At 49.8% G+C, this 23,548-nt stretch overlaps 4 protein-coding genes across 8 annotated transcripts in view; 2 read left to right on the forward strand and 2 right to left on the reverse strand.

Moving 5' to 3' along the window:
• Positions 1 to 1,089, reverse strand: part of u2surp (U2 snRNP-associated SURP domain containing) — an 8,191-nt gene extending 7,102 nt beyond the window's left edge. For 2 of the 3 annotated variants that reach the window (XM_057012397.1, XM_057012395.1), the window contains exons 1-2: positions 937 to 1,088; positions 85 to 183 (exon numbers count right to left, since the gene is read on the reverse strand). In XM_057012397.1, coding sequence (XP_056868377.1) covers positions 85 to 183; positions 937 to 981 — 144 coding nt within the window. In that variant the 5' untranslated portion in view covers positions 982 to 1,088. Of the gene's footprint in view, positions 1 to 84; positions 184 to 936 lie in introns of all 3 variants that reach the window. The other variant, XM_057012396.1, reaches the window with a different exon arrangement.
• Positions 1,090 to 1,686: 597 nt separating this feature from the next.
• On the forward strand, positions 1,687 to 7,419 carry pcolce2b (procollagen C-endopeptidase enhancer 2b). 2 transcript variants are annotated; one of them, XM_057012402.1, is made up of 9 exons: positions 1,689 to 1,940; positions 2,096 to 2,204; positions 2,579 to 2,834; positions 3,489 to 3,613; positions 4,051 to 4,187; positions 4,269 to 4,432; positions 4,965 to 5,048; positions 6,282 to 6,449; positions 6,746 to 7,419. In XM_057012402.1, exons 1-9 carry the CDS (start codon positions 1,723 to 1,725, stop codon positions 6,874 to 6,876), a joined length of 1,392 nt encoding a protein of 463 aa, XP_056868382.1. In that variant the 5' UTR covers positions 1,689 to 1,722; the 3' UTR covers positions 6,877 to 7,419. The 2 variants fall into 2 exon arrangements, with proteins under 2 accessions (XP_056868383.1, XP_056868382.1); XM_057012403.1 differs by lacking the exon at positions 4,965 to 5,048 and having other exon boundaries at positions 1,687 to 1,940.
• Positions 7,420 to 7,564: 145 nt separating this feature from the next.
• Positions 7,565 to 16,451, reverse strand: trpc1 (transient receptor potential cation channel, subfamily C, member 1). 2 transcript variants are annotated; one of them, XM_057012400.1, is made up of 13 exons: positions 14,428 to 16,451; positions 13,950 to 14,104; positions 13,758 to 13,859; positions 13,476 to 13,675; positions 12,834 to 12,965; positions 12,539 to 12,734; positions 12,135 to 12,471; positions 10,799 to 10,938; positions 10,575 to 10,724; positions 8,669 to 8,853; positions 8,390 to 8,591; positions 8,119 to 8,313; positions 7,565 to 8,037 (listed from the first exon to the last, which is right to left on the reverse strand). In XM_057012400.1, the coding sequence occupies exons 1-13, from the start codon at positions 14,591 to 14,593 to the stop codon at positions 7,810 to 7,812; spliced, it is 2,388 nt and encodes a 795-aa protein (XP_056868380.1). In that variant the 5' UTR covers positions 14,594 to 16,451; the 3' UTR covers positions 7,565 to 7,809. The 2 variants fall into 2 exon arrangements, with proteins under 2 accessions (XP_056868380.1, XP_056868378.1); XM_057012398.1 differs by having other exon boundaries at positions 13,476 to 13,678.
• A 73-nt stretch (positions 16,452 to 16,524) lies between these two features.
• Positions 16,525 to 19,190, forward strand: chst2b (carbohydrate (N-acetylglucosamine-6-O) sulfotransferase 2b). The gene has a single exon (XM_057012401.1). It carries the CDS (start codon positions 17,009 to 17,011, stop codon positions 18,404 to 18,406), a length of 1,398 nt encoding a protein of 465 aa, XP_056868381.1. The 5' UTR covers positions 16,525 to 17,008; the 3' UTR covers positions 18,407 to 19,190.
• Positions 19,191 to 23,548: the final 4,358 nt, after the last annotated feature.

Here is a 23,548-nt window from a genome sequence, read left to right on the forward strand (position 1 = left end):
CAGGGCAGACAGGACCACTCTCAATCAACAGGCAAATTACAATTACCTTGTGGATGAGCCCAAGAAAAGCCACCGCACGCTTACCTTCTTCTTTATTTCGTTCTGCTCCCTCTTGCTCAGTGTCCTCTTCGCCACTGCCATTTTGCCAATGCTGAAAGACTTCAGTTTGCTCTCCAGCAGCGCCTGTCACGCCACATGTAAACAAAGCAGTTAGCTAGACATACGGACACTTGGAGATCGCGTAATAAAACACGCCTGGGGTGCAATCGGCCGACCCAAACCGTAATATTTCCCTAAACTAAGAGTTGTGTTTTTAGCACAGCGGAGCTCCACTGTAACACCCAACTCGCTGCACTTGTGTGGCCTTCAGCTAAAATTTGCCACATTGCACGACGCTGTAATCCTAACCTACGTGCATTTAACAGTATATACAGACACATCCACCCATCGTGTGACACCATGAAACTGTTAAAAACGATTTAAATAGCCAGAGGCCTAAAAACTTGGTACGTGCAGTTGCAGCACCACCGATTGAATGCAAAAGCCAACGAGTTGATATGAGGACCACAGCCCGACATGTCGCTAGGCCCAAGTTCCCAACGCACTAATAACTCGTGTTTCTGGATCAATACACATACAGTGTCAAATTCCTGGTTAATAGGTGCTGTGTTGACATCGATAAACAGGACGAAAATGGTCAAAATCAACGTTTCTGTTTGCCGTAGCGCAATCGTTAGCTTAGCATTGCTGAATTAGCCTGTGCTACGCTTCAGCGCGGTGGAAGTTAGCCGCCGTGGAGCGGACGCGGCGTCCGAACCGTCCCCTGCAAACAACCGAGCCGCAACCGCGACGCGCTGAAAGATCCCGGTTGTATTTGCGCAGTTTGTGTCACGGCCGATGAAAGCGGGCGGTGATAATTGTGCGGTGTAGATTTACCTTAGCGCTAGCTTTTTGAGAGCCACCAGGAGTTCGGTCCGCCATCTTTTGTGGCTAAAATCGATCGTCGATAACGTGATAGCGGCAAATTAAAAACTCAGGCGACACAATCGATCACCGAATCGATGATGAAATCGACGAGCGAAAAATCGCTGGGGGGGGGGGGCAAATTCAAAGGTTCAATCTCACCACTTTGGAACGATTTCGATGTTGAAAAGTCGAACCTGACTGTAGAATTATGATTTAAGATAAATAGGTTGTCATCGACCAATGTTTCCATCCGTATATGCTTGTTTGTAATTTAAATAAAACTGAAATGTCGTTGTAAAGTAAAAAGAAAATGACATTTATAATTAAATTTAATTTATTATTAAAAACGGGTTACTTTGATCAAACCAACTCTTAACATCTCATATTTGTTCCAGCAGGTGGTGGTCTTTCTCTCATTTTGATCACTGCGTGCACTCCGCTCAATTTCTATATAGTTCAAAATCACTTCATTGATAATTAATTTAAACATTTAGTATCATTCGTCATCTGGATAACACACTACTCTGCTGTGGGCACAGGTGATACCACTTTATAGCTGCAGACAATTTGACTGACATGCCTTATTTTACATGCGCAACTTGTGTCAGCTGTATTCATATCATCTGTTGTGTTCGTGCCAAATCCGTATGATCCCGGTCAGAACTTTGAGTCGCCCTTCAAACTTTCCTCCCTCCTTTAAAAAAGCCAGCAGCCTTTGCTCCGTCCCTCCTACCCCACAGAACAAGCGCTATATTCATGCGCTCCGGCTCGCAGTTGCAGAAACTCTCCGCAGGAACTCCCGAGTACTTTTCCCCCTGGAGCTGGTTGCTGCCGAACACAATGTCATTCATGTTAAGGGTCAATACCAGGCGAGGCGCCCGTTCCGTTAACCAGACCATGTGGAGGACGTGCGGCGTTTTTTGCGCTTGGATTCTACTCTTTTTGACAGATGTTTGTGCACAATCTCAGCGGAGGTACAGGTTTATACTCTCTTTTACTGAATTAATTTTAAAGGAAGGGGCTTATATACTCACCAGCACTGGTCTGAGTATTTAATTTTCATCGTTTGGTGGATACTTAAAAAAAAAAAAAAGTATATATACTATATATATATTATTATTCCCTCCAGACCTGTCTTCACATGCGGCGGAAATATTACAGCAGATTCTGGAGTAATCGGGAGCCAGGGGTACCCGGGGGTTTACCCTCCAAACACCAAATGTGTGTGGAAGATCACAGTGAGTCCTGCTGCATGTGTATCCATCACAGCACATGGAAAATGATATGGTGATCCCGCTGATAGCAGATTTGTTAACTCTCTAACACTATGGTGCACGTTGACTTACCCAAACTGCCAATTTGCCTCTCAAAATAGCCACCCGCAGCCAACTGAGGGCACTTTCTTTGCTGACTTTACAGTAAAGTTAAACAGCCAAGTTTATTAGTTAGGATGAAGTATTTGGTGTATAAAACTCAATATTGCTTGTGTAAAATATGTTGTCAAACTCAATACGTGTGACAACACATTTGTGATAAACTTCATAAAAATAACAAGCCAGCTGTGATCTGTTATCGCTTAAATCCTAAAAACAACAACGCTACTCCCACCCAGGTCCCCGAGGGAAAGGTGGTGGTCCTGTCGTTCCGCTTTATCGACCTGGAGAGCGACAACCTGTGCCGCTACGACTACGTGGACGTTTACAGCGGTCATGTCAACGGACAGAGGCTCGGCCGCTTCTGTGGCACGTTCAAGCCCGGGGCCCTGGTCTCCACTGGCAACAAGATGCTGCTGCAGATGCTGTCTGACGCCAACACGGCCGGCAGCGGCTTTCTGGCTGTTTTCTCTGCAGCCCACCCACATGAGAGAGGTAGGAAAAACATGTGCGTCAGTGTGCCAAAGCTTGTAGGGCTGGTGGTGGCTTTAATAACACACCGGGGTCCTAATCTAGTGGCATGTGGGATTGTGTCTCTGCTATGACTTCACCCTATACAGTAAACTGAGACAGGCATGCTTGCCTTTGAAAAGCAAATGAGCACAGAGGTCGGTGCACGGTGCTGTAAAGCCTCGGCGAAAATCTCGCTTGAGTACAGTTGAGCCGATCTGCAGGCAGAAAAGGAGGAATGCGCCGTTTCCCTGTCTGATTGGACCAAACCGGGCAGATTTCCCAGCCCTTTTTCACAGCACCGTGGGGAATTTCACGCCGACAGTTTTCAGGAATGCTCCGGCAGAAAACCACGGGCCACAAGTGCCACCTGAAGCGTAATGACCTGCCTCCAGTCCGCGGGGATGCAGATTACCATTTACTGTTTTGCTGGAATTTTAATGGCTGGTTCTCTGGGCTCGGAGGAGTTGACTGCTGTAAATGACAGTGGTTCTAAAGCAGGGTTTACACTGGTCATCACAATGAGATATTACATATGTTTTCCGACTACTTTTAAAGATTCGGTAATACCACACGACATGTCACTTTTCAACAAAAAGAAATGTTTCTGATTAAATATCTGAACCTGTTGCTTGGCAGGGGAGCGGTACTGCGGAGGGCGACTGGACAAGCCTTCCGGGACTTTCAAAACGCCCAACTGGCCCGAGAAGGACTACCCAGCAGGGGTGACCTGCTCTTGGCATATCGTGGCACCGAAAAACCAGGTGGGCACATTCAACATGGAGTCCTTTTCCTTTGCAGAAGTAAAAATCTCAAAAGAAATGACTTTTAAAGTGACCCCGATATGAAAAGCAGCCAACAAATCCAAGGATAAACATGCTAGCAAAGCAAAGATATGGAATAGATGGGTTACAGTAGGGACTCTGACCCGAGGCAGTGGAGGTTTGGGTTAGAAATGTACAGACAAAAAGAAAAAAGAAATCTCTCCAGCTCCTCTTTGCTTGAGGCAAAGATGATATCTGCATTGGGTGCTACCTGCAAAACAGCCCGATATCTGAACCCAGATCTGTGGCGTGGCATTGATGAAGAGGCAGGAGAGAAAGTGTAATGAAACTGTCCGTCAAGCCTCTGAAACCCCTGCGCGCTGCCCCGGCGGCGCCGTCAAAGTGATCCCCTTCCCTGTCTTTCGCGCCCCCTCCAGATTATCGAAGTCAAGTTCGAGAAGTTCGACGTGGAGAGGGACAACTACTGCCGCTACGACCACGTCTCCATCTTCAACGGTGCCGAAATCAACGACGCCAAGCGGATCGGCAAATACTGCGGAGACAGCCCCCCAGCGTAGGTGATTCTGTCGCAGAGGGTTTTCTTGTCGTGAAAGCGTGCGTCTCGTTGCCGCCGTGAGTGACCCTCTATTCGCAGGCCGGTGCTGTCGGACGGAAACCAGCTCCTGATCCAGTTCCTGTCCGACCTCAGCCTGACCGCCGACGGCTTCATCGGACACTACAAGTTCAGGCCAAAGAAATTCCCCACCACCACGACAGCGCCCACCACCACCACGTCGCCGGTCACCACCAGGCCCATACGTAGGTAGCAACTTTCACCCAGAACCTCTGCAAACATCTGCATGTGCCGACGCAGCTGCGAGGCACTTTGGCGCTCCGGTGCTGGATTCTCCCTCGCACACGTGGAGTTGGAAACCGAGAGGCGCCGCCGATCTGCTTTTAATCGCAGATTTGGACCAGATTCACGTGAAAAGGCTTAAATAATTCACAGAGCACGGGGCTAACTAAGGAATTTGGGATTGGACAGCGAGACCGTGTGCGCGGACCCGTCTCTGAGGTAGCAATCAAAAAGAACATGAAAGTATAGGCGAGTCAAAGCCACAGCCAACAGCAGCGCGTGTCCAAACACAACTTGTGCGTTTCCCCACATACCACAGGCTCATATAGACTGTGGGCAGGTGACGGCGTCCACAGCAACGCATCACCCTCGCTGTATCAGTCTCCACTCCACGCACCACGATTAGCTCCGCGCTTTCATACAGTCAGCATCAATCGCCGTCTGAATTCAAGAGTTTGTGTGTGTGTGTGTGTGTGTGTGTGTGTGTGTCTGCAGCTCTCAAGTACTCTGTCGCCCTGTGCCAGCAGAAATGTAAGAGGAGGGGAACGCTTGAGAGCAACTACTGCTCCAGCAATTTTGGTAAGGACATCAACGATTTAAATCAGCTAATGTTGCTGGTTATTGATTGTAGATCATATTACATGAAAAGGGGGCAGATTCTTTCCTGAAAAGCCCCCCCCCCCCACCCCCCACAACGAGCTGCTCTTGTCGGTGTCTCTGCTCATCTCAAAGGCTTCCCTTGATAGCCTGACAGGAAGTGAAGTCGTGTATACAGTAGGACCCAGTTTCCTCCAGGGTAAACACACGCAGGCGGCGGGTAAACGGCTCAGAGACCAGACGTGTTGATTCAGACTCCGCCGCTCTCCCGCCTGCTGTGATGTTTTCCTCCAGGAGACGTTAGCCGCGCGCGTTCCGCCGGCGTTCCAAAGAATTCACTTGGAAGCAACACGGTGGTGCGAAGAGAGGAGGGGAAAAAAGAAAAAGCTCATTTGATGTGGCAGCACACAAGCGGATAGACTGTAGACGTCTCAACTGGAGTCTGGGAATGAGAGAAGCAGCTCGATGGTTCGCATCCCTGATGTAGCCACGTTAGAACCAGTCAAAGGGCCAGACAGCACGCGAAGGTTAGACGTACTAAAGAAGAGAATCCCAGTCGCGGCTCCGCCTAAACCCATTTTTCCTGGTGGGGACGAAGTTAGACTAAACAGGAAACGACTGGGGCTTCAGCCAGCGACCTTTTGACCTTTGCACAGCCCAACTGGGAGACAAAAGGCCGGGAAATCATGTATACTGGTCTGGAGACTTCTCATAATGTACAATGTAACCATGAGCAGGAGCGGTTGCTCTATATTATACATAACATGAATCAGTTTCGATTTCCGATCTTTTGATTTTTTTCGGACCGTTTCTGAAAGAGCTACTCGCCACAAATCCGCGAGCCGCAGAAATACTTAGAATGTGAGCATTGGAAGCCCGAGAGGAAATGCCGACAATTCATCTTGATATCTTTACGGCTGGGCAGCACTTCCCGGATCGAGAGCTGAAAAAAGGGGGTTGTGGAATTTTTGGACGAATCCAGCTGTAAATGTACAGCTTCGATTCCTAATGCGAGCCACATATTGGCCCTCAGTGACCCTCGGGGACCTTCGATAACAACGGGGGACCACTGATATATGACCCAACATTAAATCTGAGCAGCTGCCCAATCTAGCTTGGCTCTAAATGTAGCTCGATCGGAAAATGAAAATATCTTGGGCGCCTTTTCGCCACCATTTTAAAGAGCCGACTGGTGTCTGTGTGTGCGCATGACAGTGATCACCGGCACCGTCATCACGGCGGTGATGAGAGGAGGAAGCACGTACGCCACGGTCTCCATCATCAACGTGTACAAAGAAGGCAACCTGGCCATCCAGCAGGCGGGGAAGACCATGAGCACCAAGATCGTCATCCTCTGCAAGAAGTGCCCCTTCATCCGGAGAGGTGAGTGTGGGGCGGGTGGAGTTAGCTCCCTGTAGCCACCGGTTGACTGTTTTCACGGACCCGCGACTCTGAGTTTGCCCCGTTTGGCGTGGGTTGGTAGAGCCCGTAGAGAACGCGCGAGGTGAGCGGCACAACTCACTGTCCGAAACAGTCAAAGACATTCCAAACATGTCTGTGGCGGGGCTGAAGACGTATGACGCAGAGCTGCCGTGTGCAGATTCTCACGCCTGGCCTCCCTGAATGTCTCTGCCGTTTTCCGCCACTGCATTCAGGTTTGTTTTGTGTGACCTCACCAGGCTTGAACTACGTCTTCACGGGCCAGGTGGACGAGGACGGCCGGGGCAAGATCGCCCCGCAGCACTTCGTGATGGCGTTCAAGACCAAGAACCAGAAGGGGCTGAACGTGCTGAAGAATAAGCAGTGCTGAGCCTCCGGTAGCTCCGCGACGGAGGCAGCGATCTGGAGCGCCGCGCCAGACGCACATCTGGATGCAGAGATGTCAAATCCTCCCCATTTATCCACATTCAACACAGATGTTAAAATGCTGCCAAGATCAGATGCCGCACATCTGTTTTGACATCCCACCATTGCACTATTCGTTCTAATTAAATTCAGTTCGACTCTCCGGTCTTACCGGGCTTTTTTATTGAGTTGGATGATCTAGAACAGACGAACCTGACAAAGAGTTTAGCTTCGTTGATGCAGGAGTGAGGCGTAAAGAGTGCAATATTGAAAATATACAAGGTTTTGTTTTTTAAATTGTTACGCTGGTTTGATGTGAAAATAGCTCTTTTTCCCCCCGGTTTGTTTACAGACGCCAAGCACAACCATCAGTGTTCTTCCTTTATCTCATCAATTTCTTTTTCTTAAAGGCAGGTATGAAATGAAAAGTATTTTTAAGTGAAAAAAAATCTGTGAATGTTATTTATATTCTATTTTTCTGCTTGAATAAAAAGAAGCCGATTTTCCACTCCTTTGTCTGCGTCCGTGCGAGCGTTCTGGGCTGCTGCCCAGTAATTGCATCATTATTTTAGGCGATTTGGGCCTGGACTGAAGAGTTTTCCACTGTTGGACGTCAACAATTCAAACCCTTATGCAATGAAACCCCCGGAAGGTCAGAGAAGTCACGAAATTTTATTATTTTTCTTCTGAAAACAGCGGCTATCTTTATTTACAAAAAGGCAGGATAGCTGAATAATACTTAAGGGGCCTGAGATGGAGGCTTTGGTGGAGAATATGTACGCTGTTGTATAAGTTTGGGGTTAAAAATCTACCTCAGTGCCTCGAAGTGCTCGACTTTATCGCATGCTTGGGACACGCCGAAAAGAGGTGAGAAGGGGAGAGAAAACCAGTCTTTCCTTCAGCTCCTCGGGTAGAACATGGCGTACTTGGAGGTCCGGAAGCCCAGCAGGTCCCTCATCTCGTTGCGAAACTTGGACAGGTCCTGCCGCAGGTCGTTGAGGTTCTCCACAGTGGCCTGGTCGGTGCTCTGCATCTTCTGCCGCGTGGACGTCAGGTAGCGGTGCACCAGGCAGCACATGATCTTCTGGTAGTTCTCGTCGCGCTTCTGCTTGAGGTTCTTCCACTCCTGCGGCGGAAAGTGGAGCAGATGACATCAGTTGGAATCAAAGCGGCGCCGCCTTGAGGCAGCTGGCGTGAGCCGTCTCACCTTGAGGCTGTTCTGCCTCTTGACCTTGCCCTTGGAGGTGTGGGAGCAGATCCACTTGCTCATGCTGGTCAGCAGGTAGCAGACGGTCTTCGGAGACGGGAGGATGTTGAACGGCGGCGGCAGCGTGCACTTGTCGTCAAAGTAGCTCAGCCAGAGTTTAGCCCGGGCGAACTTCCACTCCTTGTCCTCGTGGTTCTGCGGAGAGAAGGTCGGAAGCGTGAGGAGGAGGTCTGTGAAAAGGAGCTCCACGGCCGAAGAGGGCGGCCCTTACGGCGATCTGCCTGAAGCTCTTGTGCAGCATGGCCACCAGCAGCTTGGTCAGCACGATGACCACCACGATGTTGTAGGTGCCAATGATCAGGGCACCCACGAAGGAGCGCAGCTCTTCCGTGTAGCTGATCCGGGTGACGAAGAGCGCGATGTGGGCCAGGGAGAAGATGTACCAGAATAAGGCGTAGCAGGTCCCCATAAACCTATGAAAACCGAGACCCGTGTGACTATAGTTCCAATATAAGACGAAGAATTGTGGTCACGGCTCTCTCGTACGTACGTGTGGAAGGCGTCGTTGCTCTGCTGCTGGCAGAAGATGCCCTGGCAGTCTTTGGACGAGTTCTTGTCAGGTTCTTTCTGGTCCTTCCCGTACAGCTGTGTGAGCCCGATGGTGAAAGAGAACAACACCAGCAGGAAGAGACCCAGAAACTTCCCAAACTCCTGCAGCATCTGACCCATAGAGATCTACAGGACAGGAAATCATTGATTTTACTCACCGACTCCTTTGATATTCACATAAATGCATGACTTTAAGAGCTTTAAAGTTTTTTATTCAGCGTTTTAAATCTAGAGCCACATTTCCGTGAATGGTGTTTTTATTAAGATGTGCTGGTGCACCTTTCCCCAACGTTCCCCATAATTGGATGACAAATAGGAAAAAAGCTGAAATATTCTGGCAGCCTGGGCTCCTCTCAGCCTTGTTTATGAGGAGAAACAAACACGGAATAAATTAGGAGAGAAAGTCTTGGAAAACTCCTATTTATGAACCTGAGTGGCTTATCTGTTTACTGGAGATGCTCAGAAAAACATCTGACACACAGTTCCCAGTGTGGACGGAGGCCGCGTTCCCACTAAACTGGGATGGCCGCAGTGACTGAGGCAGCTTGTTTGAGGAGAAGGGCCCGTCTATTAGAGTTAGTCATTCTCTCCTCAGGCTCACCCCCCCGTGTATTCCTCGGAGATGGCTGGTTTAGGAGGTGGGGGGGGGGGGGGGGGGGTGTTGGCCGCCCAGACGGGTCGCCACCCTTAGCTACTGTACAAACAGCAGGAGCTCCTCACCTGGCTGGGAATCGGAGCTCACGCAGTGACACGCAGATACAAAGAAGCTGAGGCAAAAGTTCATTTGGCTTTTTGGAATCGTGTCCGAGTTCACGGTGGGGGCGAGAGTGCACGTCCACTCACACGCCCTCGCACCTCTTAGTCACTGTTTCCAACCTCTGCGGTGGGGAGTCGAGCAGAAACATGAGCTGGCCCCATCGGGGCAGAAATGAAATCAACGAGGCTCGCAGCCGCCATGTTAATGAGTGTGCGTGAGTGTGTGAGTGTGTGTGCATGTGTGTGTGAGTGAGTGGGATGGGGGGCGGCAGGGGGCTTGTCACGTATTACAGGAGCGTGGAAATATCTGTGCCTTCGTCGGGAGGTGTGTCTGCGCGTAAGCCGCATCTAATCGCTTTTTCCGCCCCACCAAGCCAGGCGGTGATGTCACATGTGTGTGTGTGTGTGTGGGGGGGGGGGGGGGGGGCAAATGAGGGAGGAAGAGCAAGAACGCAGGGAAAATCCAGGAGACTGCAGCTGAAAGGTGGAAAAGGGGGACCACGGTAAATGAATAACAGGAAGAAACCTTAAAGACTGAGTCAGCTTCTCTGCGTACCTCTACGGAGCGCGGCTGGATGGGAAGAGAGCTGAGATTCTACTGACAACAAATCACACTTGGCCTGCTTTTCACCACCACCCTTTTCTCACTGCCAGATGGCTCGGCGCAGCACAGCATTGTAATGTAATTAAAAGGAACGACTGCAGCGTCTGTATTGGGTGATGTCTAAGCAGAAGTTGCGCAAACCTGCCTTTGGCATCTCCAAAGAGTTGGAAATACGGTGATTATTCTGGAGCACACACACACACACACACACACACACACGCAGTTGGTCACGGTGATTGGATTCAGCCTTTTTAGGACTGGCTTTCAGTGCAATAAAATGTTATTTCACACAGCAACAGTTTTTTTCTTCTAATCTGAATGACGTAGATGTCAGCAAATCGAATAAATTCAATTTAAATCAGTTCATGCTGTTGATAGTTCGTATCTTCGAAAAACAGCGCCTCCTGGTGGCGCACTGGTATTACAGCAGGCGCGGCCAAATGAAAAACTGCAACTCATCACTCGTCCAGTTTGAGTGCTTTTCTACCTGTAATGGTCCCAGTATGGAGCTGGTGGTGTACATGAAGAAGAGTCGCAAGTAACTCAGCACATTTGCAAAAGCAAACAGGCCCTCGGCGACCAGGATGGGATGGAAGGCGTCCCAGTTTTTCCTCTCTGTGTCCTCCACATTTTTGAACTGGAAATCAAATGCGAGATTGAGGTGTTACTGTTCCTCCAAAGGAATCACACATGGTGGAAATGATTCACTACCTTGCTATGAGCAACTATCTTGAGTGCAAAGGTGGCAAGGTAAAGGGAATTCATCACAAAGCCCAGCTGGTTCCTGGACTCCTCCAGAAAATCCTCCAGCCCCTGGTACCACAAACGCTTCACGTCTGACCACACCATCCCTAGAGGAGAGCGGGAAGGGACCGTTATGACACACGTCTACAGACTGGGAGTTAAAGTCCAGCAGCTAAAGTGTCAGCTGCCGGAGGGAGTGCGGATTTATATGAACTGAAAGATCATCGTCCGTCTCTCTGCAGCTAAATGGAACATGATAAATTATCAATCTGCAGTGCGGGCAATAAAACAAAGAGCGACGGATCCACTCTGGCCTAAAGTCACCCATCTGTTACTGGTTGCCATGGTTTCACAGTATGCAGAGCTCATAGAAAATGACTATTTCATTCTGTATGGTGAGTTAAATGTGTTGTCGAGGTTAGTCCCCTCACAGTATCAGATGTGTGCACACACATACACATACACGCGGATGGATTTTCCGGTACAATCCTCACACTCTGTATGGTTTCCCCATTAAGGCTTAGTTGTATCTAATTATTATTTTTGACCATATTTGGGTTGATTTATATGTATTTATGGTTGCAATTTAGCCCCCTCTAGTGGGAATAAGGGGAACTACACCGACATATATCAATAACCCCTGTCACTCTTGCGATATAATTATTAAAGAAGGTTTAACTATATGCTGATGAAACCTGCATCGACAGACTGTGGCTGCAGAGTTGCTGCATGTGCCCAAGGCAGGAGGCCATTAAAGTAACTGAATGCTAATGGCAGAGAGGCCCGGTCCCGAGAGAGATCCACCGGTCGGTGGTAACGATCCAGCCTGGTTTGGGTTTGTGCTGCGTGAGCACATGCATGGGCCAGGTCCAGCACTCAGACGGGCCGCGCGGGAGGGGTAAAAAGCTGTGGTTTCTCATCTACATGGCTCGATTACAAGCAGAACTGATTGATTAAGCCCCGTCTCGCTAGCTGGGCTTTCTGTCGTTTAGCACATAAAAAGCTGTTTGTCATGATGGGCATGATGGGATTAAGGATACAGAATGCTGGACTTCATCCAAACCATAACAGGAACTTCTCATTTCCATCCCACTATGCAGCGTCTTACTATTAAATTTTAGCGTGTATTATTAGATTCCTCCTCCACTTCGGCTCTGTGGCAGCCATTAAGAGATGAGTGATTATTCAGAAGGGATTGGCCATCTAAAGCTCTGAAATACACGTTCTGATTGCCGTTTGCTTTCAAGGTGGCGGATATAAACGTTATTTATTGCGTGAAGCTGGGGAGGAGGGGAACGCTGACCTATGATCCACAAGATGAGCAGGTAATCAATCATCTCCAGAGCGGGGCCCATGGTGTTCTTCTTGCCCTCGTTGTAGACCAGAGAGTACAGGTTGAGCAGCAGCAGGAACGTCAGGTAGGAGGCGCTGTGGATGATGAATTTGACGAAGGGCGTGTGGATGAGCTGGCCCACGCGGGAGCGGGGCACCAGGAGGTAGCAGACGGAGAGCAGCGGCCACAGCACGGCCACGCTCAGCACCGTGGCCATCTTCAGGCAGGTGTGTTTGCGTCGGTAGCTCGCCGTCTCGCCAAACCAGACCGTGTTGAGGAACTGCTGACAGTTGGACTGGGCCACGAACTGGAGGGGTGAAAAGAGACGTGGTAAAGGGCCAAGAAGCCTAAACAGGAATACGAGGGAGGGATACCTCTTTTTGGTTGTACTTGATGGCGAGCTTCAGCCGGCTCAGGTTCATGCGCTCCTCCAGGAGGCCTCTCTTGTCAACGTGATCCTCACTGGACGTGTGGTTGAGGATCACTTCCAGCTCTCGGGAGTTTCGAGCCTGCGCTAACAGGTCCTTGGCAAACATCTTGCACTGCTTGGCTAACTCCTCGTAGTCGTTCCTGAAACAAAAGAGGGAAGGTATCAAAAAGTGGGCAAAACTAGATGTTTGTGGATGTCTAACAGCTCTCTAGATACATTTAAATTGATGCCAAGCGTACCTGAACTCCACCTCAACCAGGCTGAGCTCCTTCAGGTCCGCACTCAGCTCAAAAGCTCTAAGTATCGGATCTTCCTCGGTTAGCATGATTAGAGAGGGGCTGGCGAGGCAGCGGTAAATGTCCAGGCGGAACCTGACCGAAAATACGATGGGAGCAGATGTAAACAAAGAGCCGTGCAGACGGATAACTGTCCAAATAAAAGCTAATAAACAGCTCACTGTCCCTAGTTCACTCGGACTTTCTTTGGTTCTCCTGTTGTTAGCCTCTCAAACTGCCGGCTGAGTCGTTTAGCTAACACACGTGGGAGGCTAAAGGGAGAATAAGAATGGCTCAGTCTCTGAGACGGTATCGAAAACCTGACTCAGATCTGGCAGCAGCGCCGCAGGAGTCGGCCTTCAGCTTTCCCTTCACCGCCCGGACCCGGTAAAACCAGAAATGCTAAGCTCCCGCTGACATTCTCGAGCGATGCAATCACAAAAACAAGGTGCGAGGCCGTTTCCTGAAGGCTGAGCCTGACACACCGGCTGATTCATGGCCGCTCCGGCATCGCCGTCTGGGAGCTGTAAGTACCGCCGACAATGCGAAAAGCGCAGGAATTCGGTATGTTGACGGCTTCGGCTCAGAGGGGTCCTTCTGTTTTACCTGGAATGCCGCAGGCTGTCCTTCTTGTTTTTGGCGTTGCAGAGGGTGCACTCGCATCCGACGGCGTGGGGCCGCGGCAGCGATATGTCCTGCTTCAGCAGCATGGTCAGGATCTCATAATTATTCCTATGGGCCGCCAGGATGACGGGGGCCACGTCCATGGTGGTGGAGTACTCCGGGTTCTGGATCCTCTGCATCAGCTTCTGAAACAAAACCGCCGTCAGTCGGCGAGTACGGGAAAAGACAACGCGGCAGCCGGTTGGGAAATGTGAGAACACTGACGGCGATAGAGGGCTTGGAGGAGCGCCGGGGCCTGTGGTTGAGCAGGATGTCCACCGCTCCCACCACCTCGGAGTCTATGGCCACTAACAGGGCATCTGTGGCCTGTAAATAAGGACAGGGAGAGTGAAACGGAGCAATAAAACACTCCTCCGCAGGCCCGCTGCAGCTTTTAGCCGCGCTGCTCTTCGTCACCTGGCAACCGTGATCCAGGAGCAGCTGCAGTATGTCCAGGTTCTCGTTCTGGATGGCAATGGTGATGGCGTCGCGGCCCAGCACGTCCACGCAGTTGATGTTGAGCTCGCCGTGGCGGTTCTCCTCCAGCAGCTTCTTCACCATGTAGTAGTCGCCTGGGGGGTGGGGGGGGGGGAACAAGCGGTAGCAAAACCTGGCACCAAACATGCTGGGAACCAGCGGTCAGAACACAAACATCTCCCTCATCTGGTGCCATGTTCGCTGACTTTATATGGTCAGCCAGCAGGGCGGCGGGATCTACTGGAGCTGGGTCTCGTCACGTGAGTTTGTTTGCACTGGTTTTGCTGGGAGTTGATGGGACTGGAGACCAAATTTGGTAGCCAGCCACAGACTGGTGGGGGGGGGGGGTAGCGCACTGCTCTCCTTTAACGGTACAATGTCCATGATTAGACATAAAAATATTGAACCAATATCCAACCTTTCTCGCAGGCCAGCAGAAAGAGCTTCTCGTCCAGCGTCGTCTCCTCCTTCACCTCCCTCACGTCTTTCAAGGCCAGATATTTATCCGGGGAGGAGGCGTCGGTGCCCTGATACAGAGCTGCCATTACGACGGAGAGCGAGTACGGCCAAACACTGATGTGCATCCCACTAGGAAGCGGCGACTGTTACACAAGAAAGCCCGTCGTGTGTGGGGGGCATTGATGGAATCCCTGTTGTTCTCAATTGTGTCGCGGCGCCGCGGAGAGATTCAAAGCGATGCGACATCAACGCGTTTTTCAGCGAGCGTCCTCATCGGCGCATCTCTGCGCGTAAAAAGCAACAACGATCAACTTTTCCCGGCCGCGTCGCGCTAAAAAACGCACCAAACCTGGAGTGCGAGGCTACATAATAGCTGGCGAGGCTTAAAAATGGAGTTTTTCCTCGCGGCGCCAGTTCCCGGGGAGCGCTTTCGGTCCTGATGCTGCTGACGAGGCGCGCACTGCGCATGAGTCCTCCTCCAGCTTCCCGTCCGTTTCACAGGCGCAAAGACGTCGTACTCGGTGGTTACATAACAGGAGAGCTCGGCTTTGTCCGGCCTGGGATGCTTGAAAAAAAGAAAAAACACCAGCAAAAAACGGAACAAATTCTTCAAATGGATCATTTATTTTAATTTTAAGATGCGCCTGGCATCACAAACCATCACAGTTTCCCTCTGCGGCCTAGTTTTCTAAAGAAGGTTTTATTTGCGGATGTAACTGGCCAGATATGGCTGGAATTTACCACCAAGACATCATAAAAATAGGCGAAATAATGCAATTGCACTTAATTAATTAATCGGCGCTATAAATTCAAGAAAGAGAAAAATAGGAGACAGATTGTATTTCTGTTTACAGATATATGTTTCAAATAAACCCAATTTAATCAGTCTAAATGAATAATAACCAACAAAATAAATGATCTTGTCTGTTTGGTTACGGGGTGTGCTTCTACTCTCCAGCAGGGGGCAGCCTACACGAAGCTTTTGCTGTTTAAGTGCCTGCATAGGATGATGAAAGAGAGCATGTTTGGGATAAAAAATACAGGCAAATACTCTTATTTACAGGCTATTGAGTGTCATTATTCGGCATAAATCCTGTAATCCAGTATTAATCTCAGCTTTGTTTTATCTTTCCCTGACACAAACAGGCGCAGCTAAATATTGTTTAAAATCGGTGACAAAACGGACATTTTCATAGAACATAAATAAATAAAAGATTAGGATATCCAATCTAGGAAAACAAAGCGACGACATCACCAAACAGATCGTCTGGACCGAGTAAACTACTCATCAGGGGGTCGCAGGGCCCCAACCTCTTTCCCAGCCTTTAGGGCCGTTTAGTAGCTGGAAAATAATCCCCCACACTGGGAAGCCTCTTAGCTCTCAGTCTGCAGGCAGTTTGCTTCCATGGGGTTGAGCACATGCTTTTTCCAGCCGCTGAATCCATGTCAGATGTCACCTCCCCACTGATGCTTGACCGCATCCTTAAAATCATCTGAATCCAATAGTAAGATTAATCTCTAAATTCCATTTATTTTGGTATTATGTCCTCTCGGAGAGGACTATTTTGCTGCAGTGCGTGTGGTACCGCTCATCGAAATGCCCCCCTCCTCCTGCCTTTAGGGTTACGAGCGGCACTTTACCTGGGATAAGCACATTTAATACAGAGTGTGATGCACGGTTTAAAGGGCCTATATGTGCCAAATAAGAGCGTGAGGGCCAAACGTGAGTTTGAAGAGAAACATCGGTTATGGAGGCGTGGAAAGTATTAAAGACTCAGAATTCACGCAGTTGATCGACTGAAAACACGGTTCCAAGGATGCAGATGGTGATGTAGCCCCCCCCAAACCACAACGAGCAGCATTTCCCACCGTCGACCATGGCTGTTGACTGGGGCCGCCCGGAATCGAGCCTGCAGCGGCGTCACGGACGCCGGCGGGGTCCAATAGCGCAGCGCGCCGACGCGCGAAGGCGGTGACGCCAACCAATAGCGTAGCGCAGTGGGAGGGTCTCTGCCTTCCCATCCTGATTCACTCCATCCAGACTGTATTGGACGAACAGAGAGCAGGAAGAACGGGGGGACCAATATATTTTCCAGCCCGCGTTGCCGTTCCTCTGTTACTGAGAATGAAAGCGATCGGGTGCGCGCCGCGAGCGCCGTGACGGGACGGTTTAATTCAGCGTTACGAGGATGCGTCGCTTGGCAAACAGGCAGGGATGCCTCGGCAGGACAAACAGGGCGTCTGTTGCAGCGAGGAAGGCTCCTTCCTTTTTGTTTTGAACGCGGGCCACCCACAGAACCGCCGCGGCGTTCGCGATGGGCCACTTAATCGCTGCTCTCGCCCGCACTTCCGATGAAGACCATTGCGCAGTGCAGTGAAAATCGTGCCGGGGCTGTCGAATATTACCTAATAATAAGCTGGTGCTCTGCTGGGGGAATAACGGCTCCCAGTGCAGGCGTGTGCGCGTTCTCCAGAGCGTGTCGTGGCACAGTCGATGTAAAGAGCTTCTTGGAGTGGTGAGAGCCACTCAGAGGGCACAGATGAGAGGCAAACAATACCATCAACCTCTGAAGTTGACAGCACCCTGGGAGAAGGATGCTGGCTTTGGGAGGAAGCTCAAAACCTACAGGAATCATACCAAGATAATAGCACAGCCCCGGATCGTGATGAAGGTCCTCCGCAGGAAGAGGATTGTTTTATTTATGGCCTATTTCTTTCTGCTGGTGCTCACTATGCTCAACCTGGCCAATTACAAATGGACTAAAGAGCCGCAGCAGTGCAACCACCAGATGCGGAGCACCACGTACCAGAGCAGGTCTGACATTCGCTTCTTGTACAAGCCCTCGCTGGCTAAAAAGAGGCAGCTGATCTACGTTCTGACCACCTGGAGGTCTGGCTCGTCCTTTTTCGGCGAGCTTTTCAACCAAAACTCCGAAGTGTTCTTCTTGTACGAGCCCATGTGGCACATCTGGCAGAAACTCTACCCCGGCGACGCCGTGTCTCTACAAGGGGCTGCTCGGGACATGCTCAGCTCCTTGTACCGCTGCGATCTGTCCGTGTTCCAACTTTACAACAGCCCCGGGGGCAAAAATTTGACCTCCCTGGGAATATTTGGGGCCACCCTCAATAAAGTAGTGTGTTCGTATCCGCTCTGCTCGGCCTACAGGAAGGAGGTGGTGGGCATGGTTGACGATAAGGTGTGTAAAAAGTGCCCCCCACAGAGCCTTCGACTTTTAGAGGAGGAGTGTCTCAAATATAACACCATAGTCATTAAAGGGGTACGCATTCTGGACGTTATGGTGCTGGCCCCCCTCATGGAGGATCCTTCTTTAGACCTGAAGGTGATACACCTGGTCAGGGACCCCCGGGCTGTGGCCAACTCCAGGATTAAATCCAGACACGGCTTAATCAGGGAGAATTTACAGGTGGTCCGCAGCAGGGATCCGAAACTCAGACGGATACCGTTCGTGGATCCGGGCCACAAAGCCAGCAAGAAGGACGGCTCCGACTACCACTCCATCGGCGCCATGGAAGTCATCTGCGACCGCACCTCCAGGACTTTAAGGACCGCCTTGAACCCGCCTAGCTGGCTGAAGGGGAAATACATGGCGGTCCGCTACGAGGACCTGGTCGACAACCCGGTCAAGACCTTGCGGGGCATCTACCACTTCGCCAACCTCACCTCCAACCACGACATCGAGTCGTTCGCACTGAACATGACCAGCGGCTCCAGCTCGTCCTCGAAGCCGTTCATCGTCTCGTCCAGGAACGCCACACAGGCGGCCAGCGCGTGGAGGACGGTGCTGAGCATCCAGCAGATCAAACAAGTGGAGGACTACTGCCACCACGCCATGTCCGTCCTGGGCTACGAGAGGGTCAGGACAGCCGCAGAGGCCAAGGACATGAGCAAATCACTACTGACGCGTTCCAGACTGTGAGCACCAAAGACCTTTGTATCAAATGTCCATTTTGCATCGAGTGCCGTTTCCTCTTATTGTGGAATTAAAGCTTTACTTTGCTGAACGATGTTGGAGGAGCTCCACTGGTCACACACGGAATGTATCACTTTTCCCCCAGATCAGTCGGTGTTGTTCGCGGGGGCCGCTCCTTTATATATATTATTTTATACCTGAAATTGGATGTTTGAGAGTAAACAAGGACAAAATTAGCAGCAACAAAACATCTGTACAATTCACATATGTTGACGCTACATAGTGGATGGTTTGTTGTTCCTAAATGTTAAAAACTGTGAGATAATTGTTCCTTTCCGGTCTCCATCCTGTCCGTAAAAGTGAAAATAGTGGACAACAGCAACAACAAAACCCTATCACCCGGTTTTAAAAGGAGTCTCATTGTTAATGTTTATTTGTACGATCTGGTCAGAGACAATCAATAAATTGCTCCGTTGATGTGCCATAAGCGCCAGAGGTGTGATGAGTGGGCTGCAGGAAATGTTCGTTTAACATCACCGGGGATGGCGCCACGCGCTGTTGGACAATGGCGCGGCTCCTGAGCTTGAAGAAGTCTGTCTCAGTGTCGCTGTGTGTTTACAACTGCTTGCTCTTATCTAAAAAAATGGAAAGAAACAGGAACAGTCCTGAGTAAAGATCACAGTTAACATGAAACTCCATGCATCTGTGTTGAAGAAGCCACACTTCTGTATATGTCCTGTACAGGTATAAGTCATGATGATAATAAAAGCACTGGGCAGGTGGTTCCAAATGTCTGCTGGATGGGGGAATATTTGCTGAAATGTTAGGGGGGGGGGGTTCTCTCTGGCCCTGTGTGACGCACAAAAGATTATGAAATCCAGTCTCTTGTCCCTGGAAAGAACTGCACATCTGGAATCCCATCAATGTGCATCTGCTTTGGGGTGCTTTCCCTGCTGCCTGGAAAGTCTTGGAATATTTTTGAAATGCTGACTGCATCATCGACACACACCCCTCCCCCATAAGTCCTCGGGGGCCCATTAAGCACCCCATTTATTCCCCATTTTGTGCCCAAACGAGTGGCTGTAACGACAGAGGGTAGAAGATGTGGCTGCTGCGGGACCAGATAACGTCCTCAAATGCCAAATTTGAAGCCACGTTTCGAGGCTTTGCTTGAGTTGCAGTTAAAGCTGCTTCAAATCTCAAAATCTCCAAATTACACCGCGGTCTGTTTGCGATATCCGACTCCCTCGTTTTCCTCTAAAGTGACCTCTTCCGCTGGCGTAAACAAACCATCTGACATGATGACAGAGTAAAAGAAAAATGGGGGTGGTCCACTGATGCAATCGTGCACGCCTGCAAAGGCCCCTGAATTCAAGGACAACAGTTTTATTAATATGAGCACAACAGTCCACCCCTTTATAAAGATAATCGTCACACACTCACATTTACGCGGGAATGCTGCTATTCCACACACAAGGAGGGGGGAGGGGAGATTATTTTGCTCAGGAAATCCAAAGAAGTGCCTGTTTTTAAAAATGGTCATAGTTTTCTGTTGCTGGGATGGCAGCGGGTAATAAATTCAGGGAAAATACATTTTGAATGAGGATTGTGGAGGAAAACGGCACAATAGAATTTTAATAAGAAGTCGGGTTGGAGGGGGGGGGGGGGGAGTAAAGCAAAGCTGGCATGATGCTCCAATTTGGGGTGTTTAAGGTGAAGTGGCAACTTCTAAGTGGGCGTTGCTGCTCGGGAACCAGCCTTTGTGGAAGCTTCCCTGCTGCATTTCCGCCAGAGCTGTTATACCACGATTTAACGTGCCGCCGGTCAACCGAGGCGTGCTTGGCGGGGAACACGGCGTCGACGCTACAATTGCTTGTTTCACAGACGCTCGCAGACGGTGCTGTAACAGGTGGGAGGTCTTACCTGCTGCCCGCCGAACACTCCGTGAGTCATCCTGCGGAGGAGCCCGCGGCGAGCTCGACTTTGAGAACCGGAACCACGTTAAGGTGCACTGGGCCTGATAAATATCAGTGTAAAAAAGGAGAAGAGGGTTTTTTCTCTCCCTTAAATTATGCCCTCAGGCTGGTCATTCATCACAAGTCGCTACAGGTAGGTTTTGCTATTCTATGCGAGCTGTAATCACAGAGCATATTTCATGTGAAAAGGCTCCGGAGCTCAAATGAAGCGTGTTTACGGGGAGCGATACAGGTAGAACGAAAGGGAGGGTCATTTCACGGAGATTCCTGCAACTTTCAACTCATATTAAGCCTATTTTTCTGCCGTCATAACGTGCCGGTGGCCCTTTTCAGGAAGAACTCTGGACAACTGACAATTAGTCACTCAGCTCTGGGTGCTTGTGCTATTTCTGTTTTGGTTTCCACGTTATTAGCATATTCCATGCACAGGCACCGGCGCCGTTGTGGCTTTAGGCCGTTGGAGCCTCGAATCAAACATGCAACAAAGACCTTCCGGGATGCTTTAATGTAAAATATTGAAATGACATTAACGTGTAATAGGTAGAAACGCAGAGGGATGTTGTAATTTGCGTCGAGGTTGCTTTTATACCTGCTCTGCTAAACCTGCGGCGCTACGAAGGGCCATCCGTAAAGAGGAGGCCAGGAAGTGTTACCCAGCCCCAGGTAGGGGCCACTAATAGGCGTGTTCCTGCTTTTTCTTTGTCAAAGCAGCCGTATCCATTTTGTCTAATGGTTAATCACTATTATTCATCTTCTCCTCAGTTATTTATTTATTCCTGCACAGATTTGCAGGAGGCGCTGGAGCCTATTCAACTGGGCAAGAGGATGGAACAGACCTTGGACAAAGTGAGCGATGCACATACACGCACAAGAACCAGCTGATGATAAAGTAAATGAGTTGCTAAGAAACTGGATATAAATTGCAGGGGGAAAAAAAACAATATTTAAAAGGGTTGATTGGGATTTTATTTAGAAATACGAGCAATCTTGGTGGATTTGTCATTTTAGCCTTAAATTTCTTACATTCCCCTAAATATCACCCTGATGGTGATGTGTCTTTTCAGGAAAAAAAAAAGGAGTGAGATGTCGTCTCGTCTGTGAGGCGTTTTCCTGCGAAGGCTGTAGAAACTTTAATTATACAGTAACTGCGGGAGCTGCATTGTGCTCTACAGTAGTGTTACTTTGTGTGGGTGTGTGTGTGGGTGGGTGTGTGTGTGTGCGTGTAAATATGCTGAGTAGCAGTGTGGGGGCAGGCTCCCAGCTGCTGCTTCAGCCGTCATTCCCGGTGAGCGCATTTCCTCCTGATGTTCACCTTTTCCGGAACTGTGATCAGTCACAATGGATGCAGCCTTCCAAACGTTCCAAAAGGTTCCAAGTTTCATTCAGGTCACAAGAAAGAAGAACGTGAAACAGCACAACACAGATCGCATCCCGTCACATGAAGGAGTAGCATTTGTTTGCCCCGCCCTCTTTGTCTGGACCCAAATAATGGAAACTTCCACACACACACACACACACACACACACACACACACACACACACTTTCTCTGCAGAGCTCAGATGAATAACTGGTCGATATGTCAGCTTCATTTCCAGCTTTTATTTTGAAAAACAAACCCTGCACATGACAGGATGTAGAAACAATAACTGGTCTAGAATTACTTCTTTTTACATCCGTTATTGGGCCACACACACACTCTGTCAGGGAGACGATGAGGGTGGCAGCAGGGCTTGAGCGAGCCACCCCCTCTCACCTGCTTCACATCAAAGCGCCCCCATGATGCCCCTTTCATCCCGCTCACCACCATCTGCCCCGCTCTCCATCTGTTATTGATATTTACATGCACACACACAGCCCTCAGAAGTGCCAATTCTCAATGCTGAGCCACAAAATGAGCGAGGAGGAACTCGGTTACTATGGCTACGCAGATTTTCTCACAAGTGCTATAATAAGCATTGTGGTGTTTTGCATGTGCTGCGCCTGGGTTTGTCCATTGTTTGATCTGGGGCCTCATCCCCGCCCTTTGCCACAACTTTCCTACTGAGGGAGCATCGCCAAGAGGCCGGTGCGCTCAGATTAGCGTAGCGGCTTCTGACACAGCCAAATTAGTCCTCTTTAGTGTTCACATAGTCACGGATTGCTGAAACATCAAGCTAACTTATTCTCTGAGGTCAGAAATGCTAACACACCTCCATGATAATAATTATCATGCTGAAGAAGCTGAAGGACGTCTTCCATCGTCAGATCTGTGTCAGGACAATGAGAGGAAGCGTTGTGGTGGGGCAAGTTCAAGGTTTTCCACCTCGACTCTGCCGCCGATGCTCCCTCAATTCCTTTAACTAAAAGCATTTCAATGAGACAAATAGTGCCTCCAATCACGACGGCGAGCAGTTCGTCCAGAGAAAAGTGTTGGCACCAATATTTTTAAAAGGCTGCGGATTCATGCGCCAGCTAAATCCACCTTTTCTACCTTGAATGATTTTAAAAGTCCCAAGAATTTCGCCGAAATCCAAAAAAAACGCAAACCCGGAAGCGCCGGCGACGGTCTCCTCATCCGCTGGCAGCCAGCGCTGCATTATTTAGAGGCAATCTCGGCACAACTTTTCGGATCCACGCCATCCTGCGGAAAATGTGGCGGAGGCGGCACCGCGTTGGCTGTGGGAGGAACACGGAGACTTGGAAGGACAGAAGAGAACAATGAAGAGGCATTCTCAATGAATATTTCAGAGCGGCGCGACGATATATTCGACAAAAGAGCTCAAGTTTGGCCCCCGGACCTGGAAAACCCACTTAAACAGTTTAGCAGCGGTTAACTGAAGAAGCTTTACCAATAAAGCCCCGTCGTATTTATCACGGATGCACACAAATCGATTCCAACTATAATCCGATAACGAGGCTCGTGCATCTTTGATTGAGCGGCACAAAGGAGCGCGCTGCCGCACCAGCGTTGGAGTGTTTCTCAGAGCGGCGGAAACAGGATTCCTCCGCTCTGGCCAGGCCAGGGCCAGGTCACGGGGGCCAATAAGTGGCCGAATTCGATTAGCTGTAACTTACGGTGATGAAATTCCACTGCAGAGGACAGGGCTGCTCTTTTAGGCCCGCTGATTTGATTAACGTCCTCTGCTTACAGGAATTCAGATCGCCGGGAAATCATCCGAAAACACGTTAATA

The sequence above is a fragment of the Takifugu flavidus genome, chromosome 17 (assembly GCF_003711565.1).
Source record: "Takifugu flavidus isolate HTHZ2018 chromosome 17, ASM371156v2, whole genome shotgun sequence".
In the NCBI taxonomy this organism is placed as follows: Eukaryota; Metazoa; Chordata; class Actinopteri; order Tetraodontiformes; family Tetraodontidae; genus Takifugu; species Takifugu flavidus.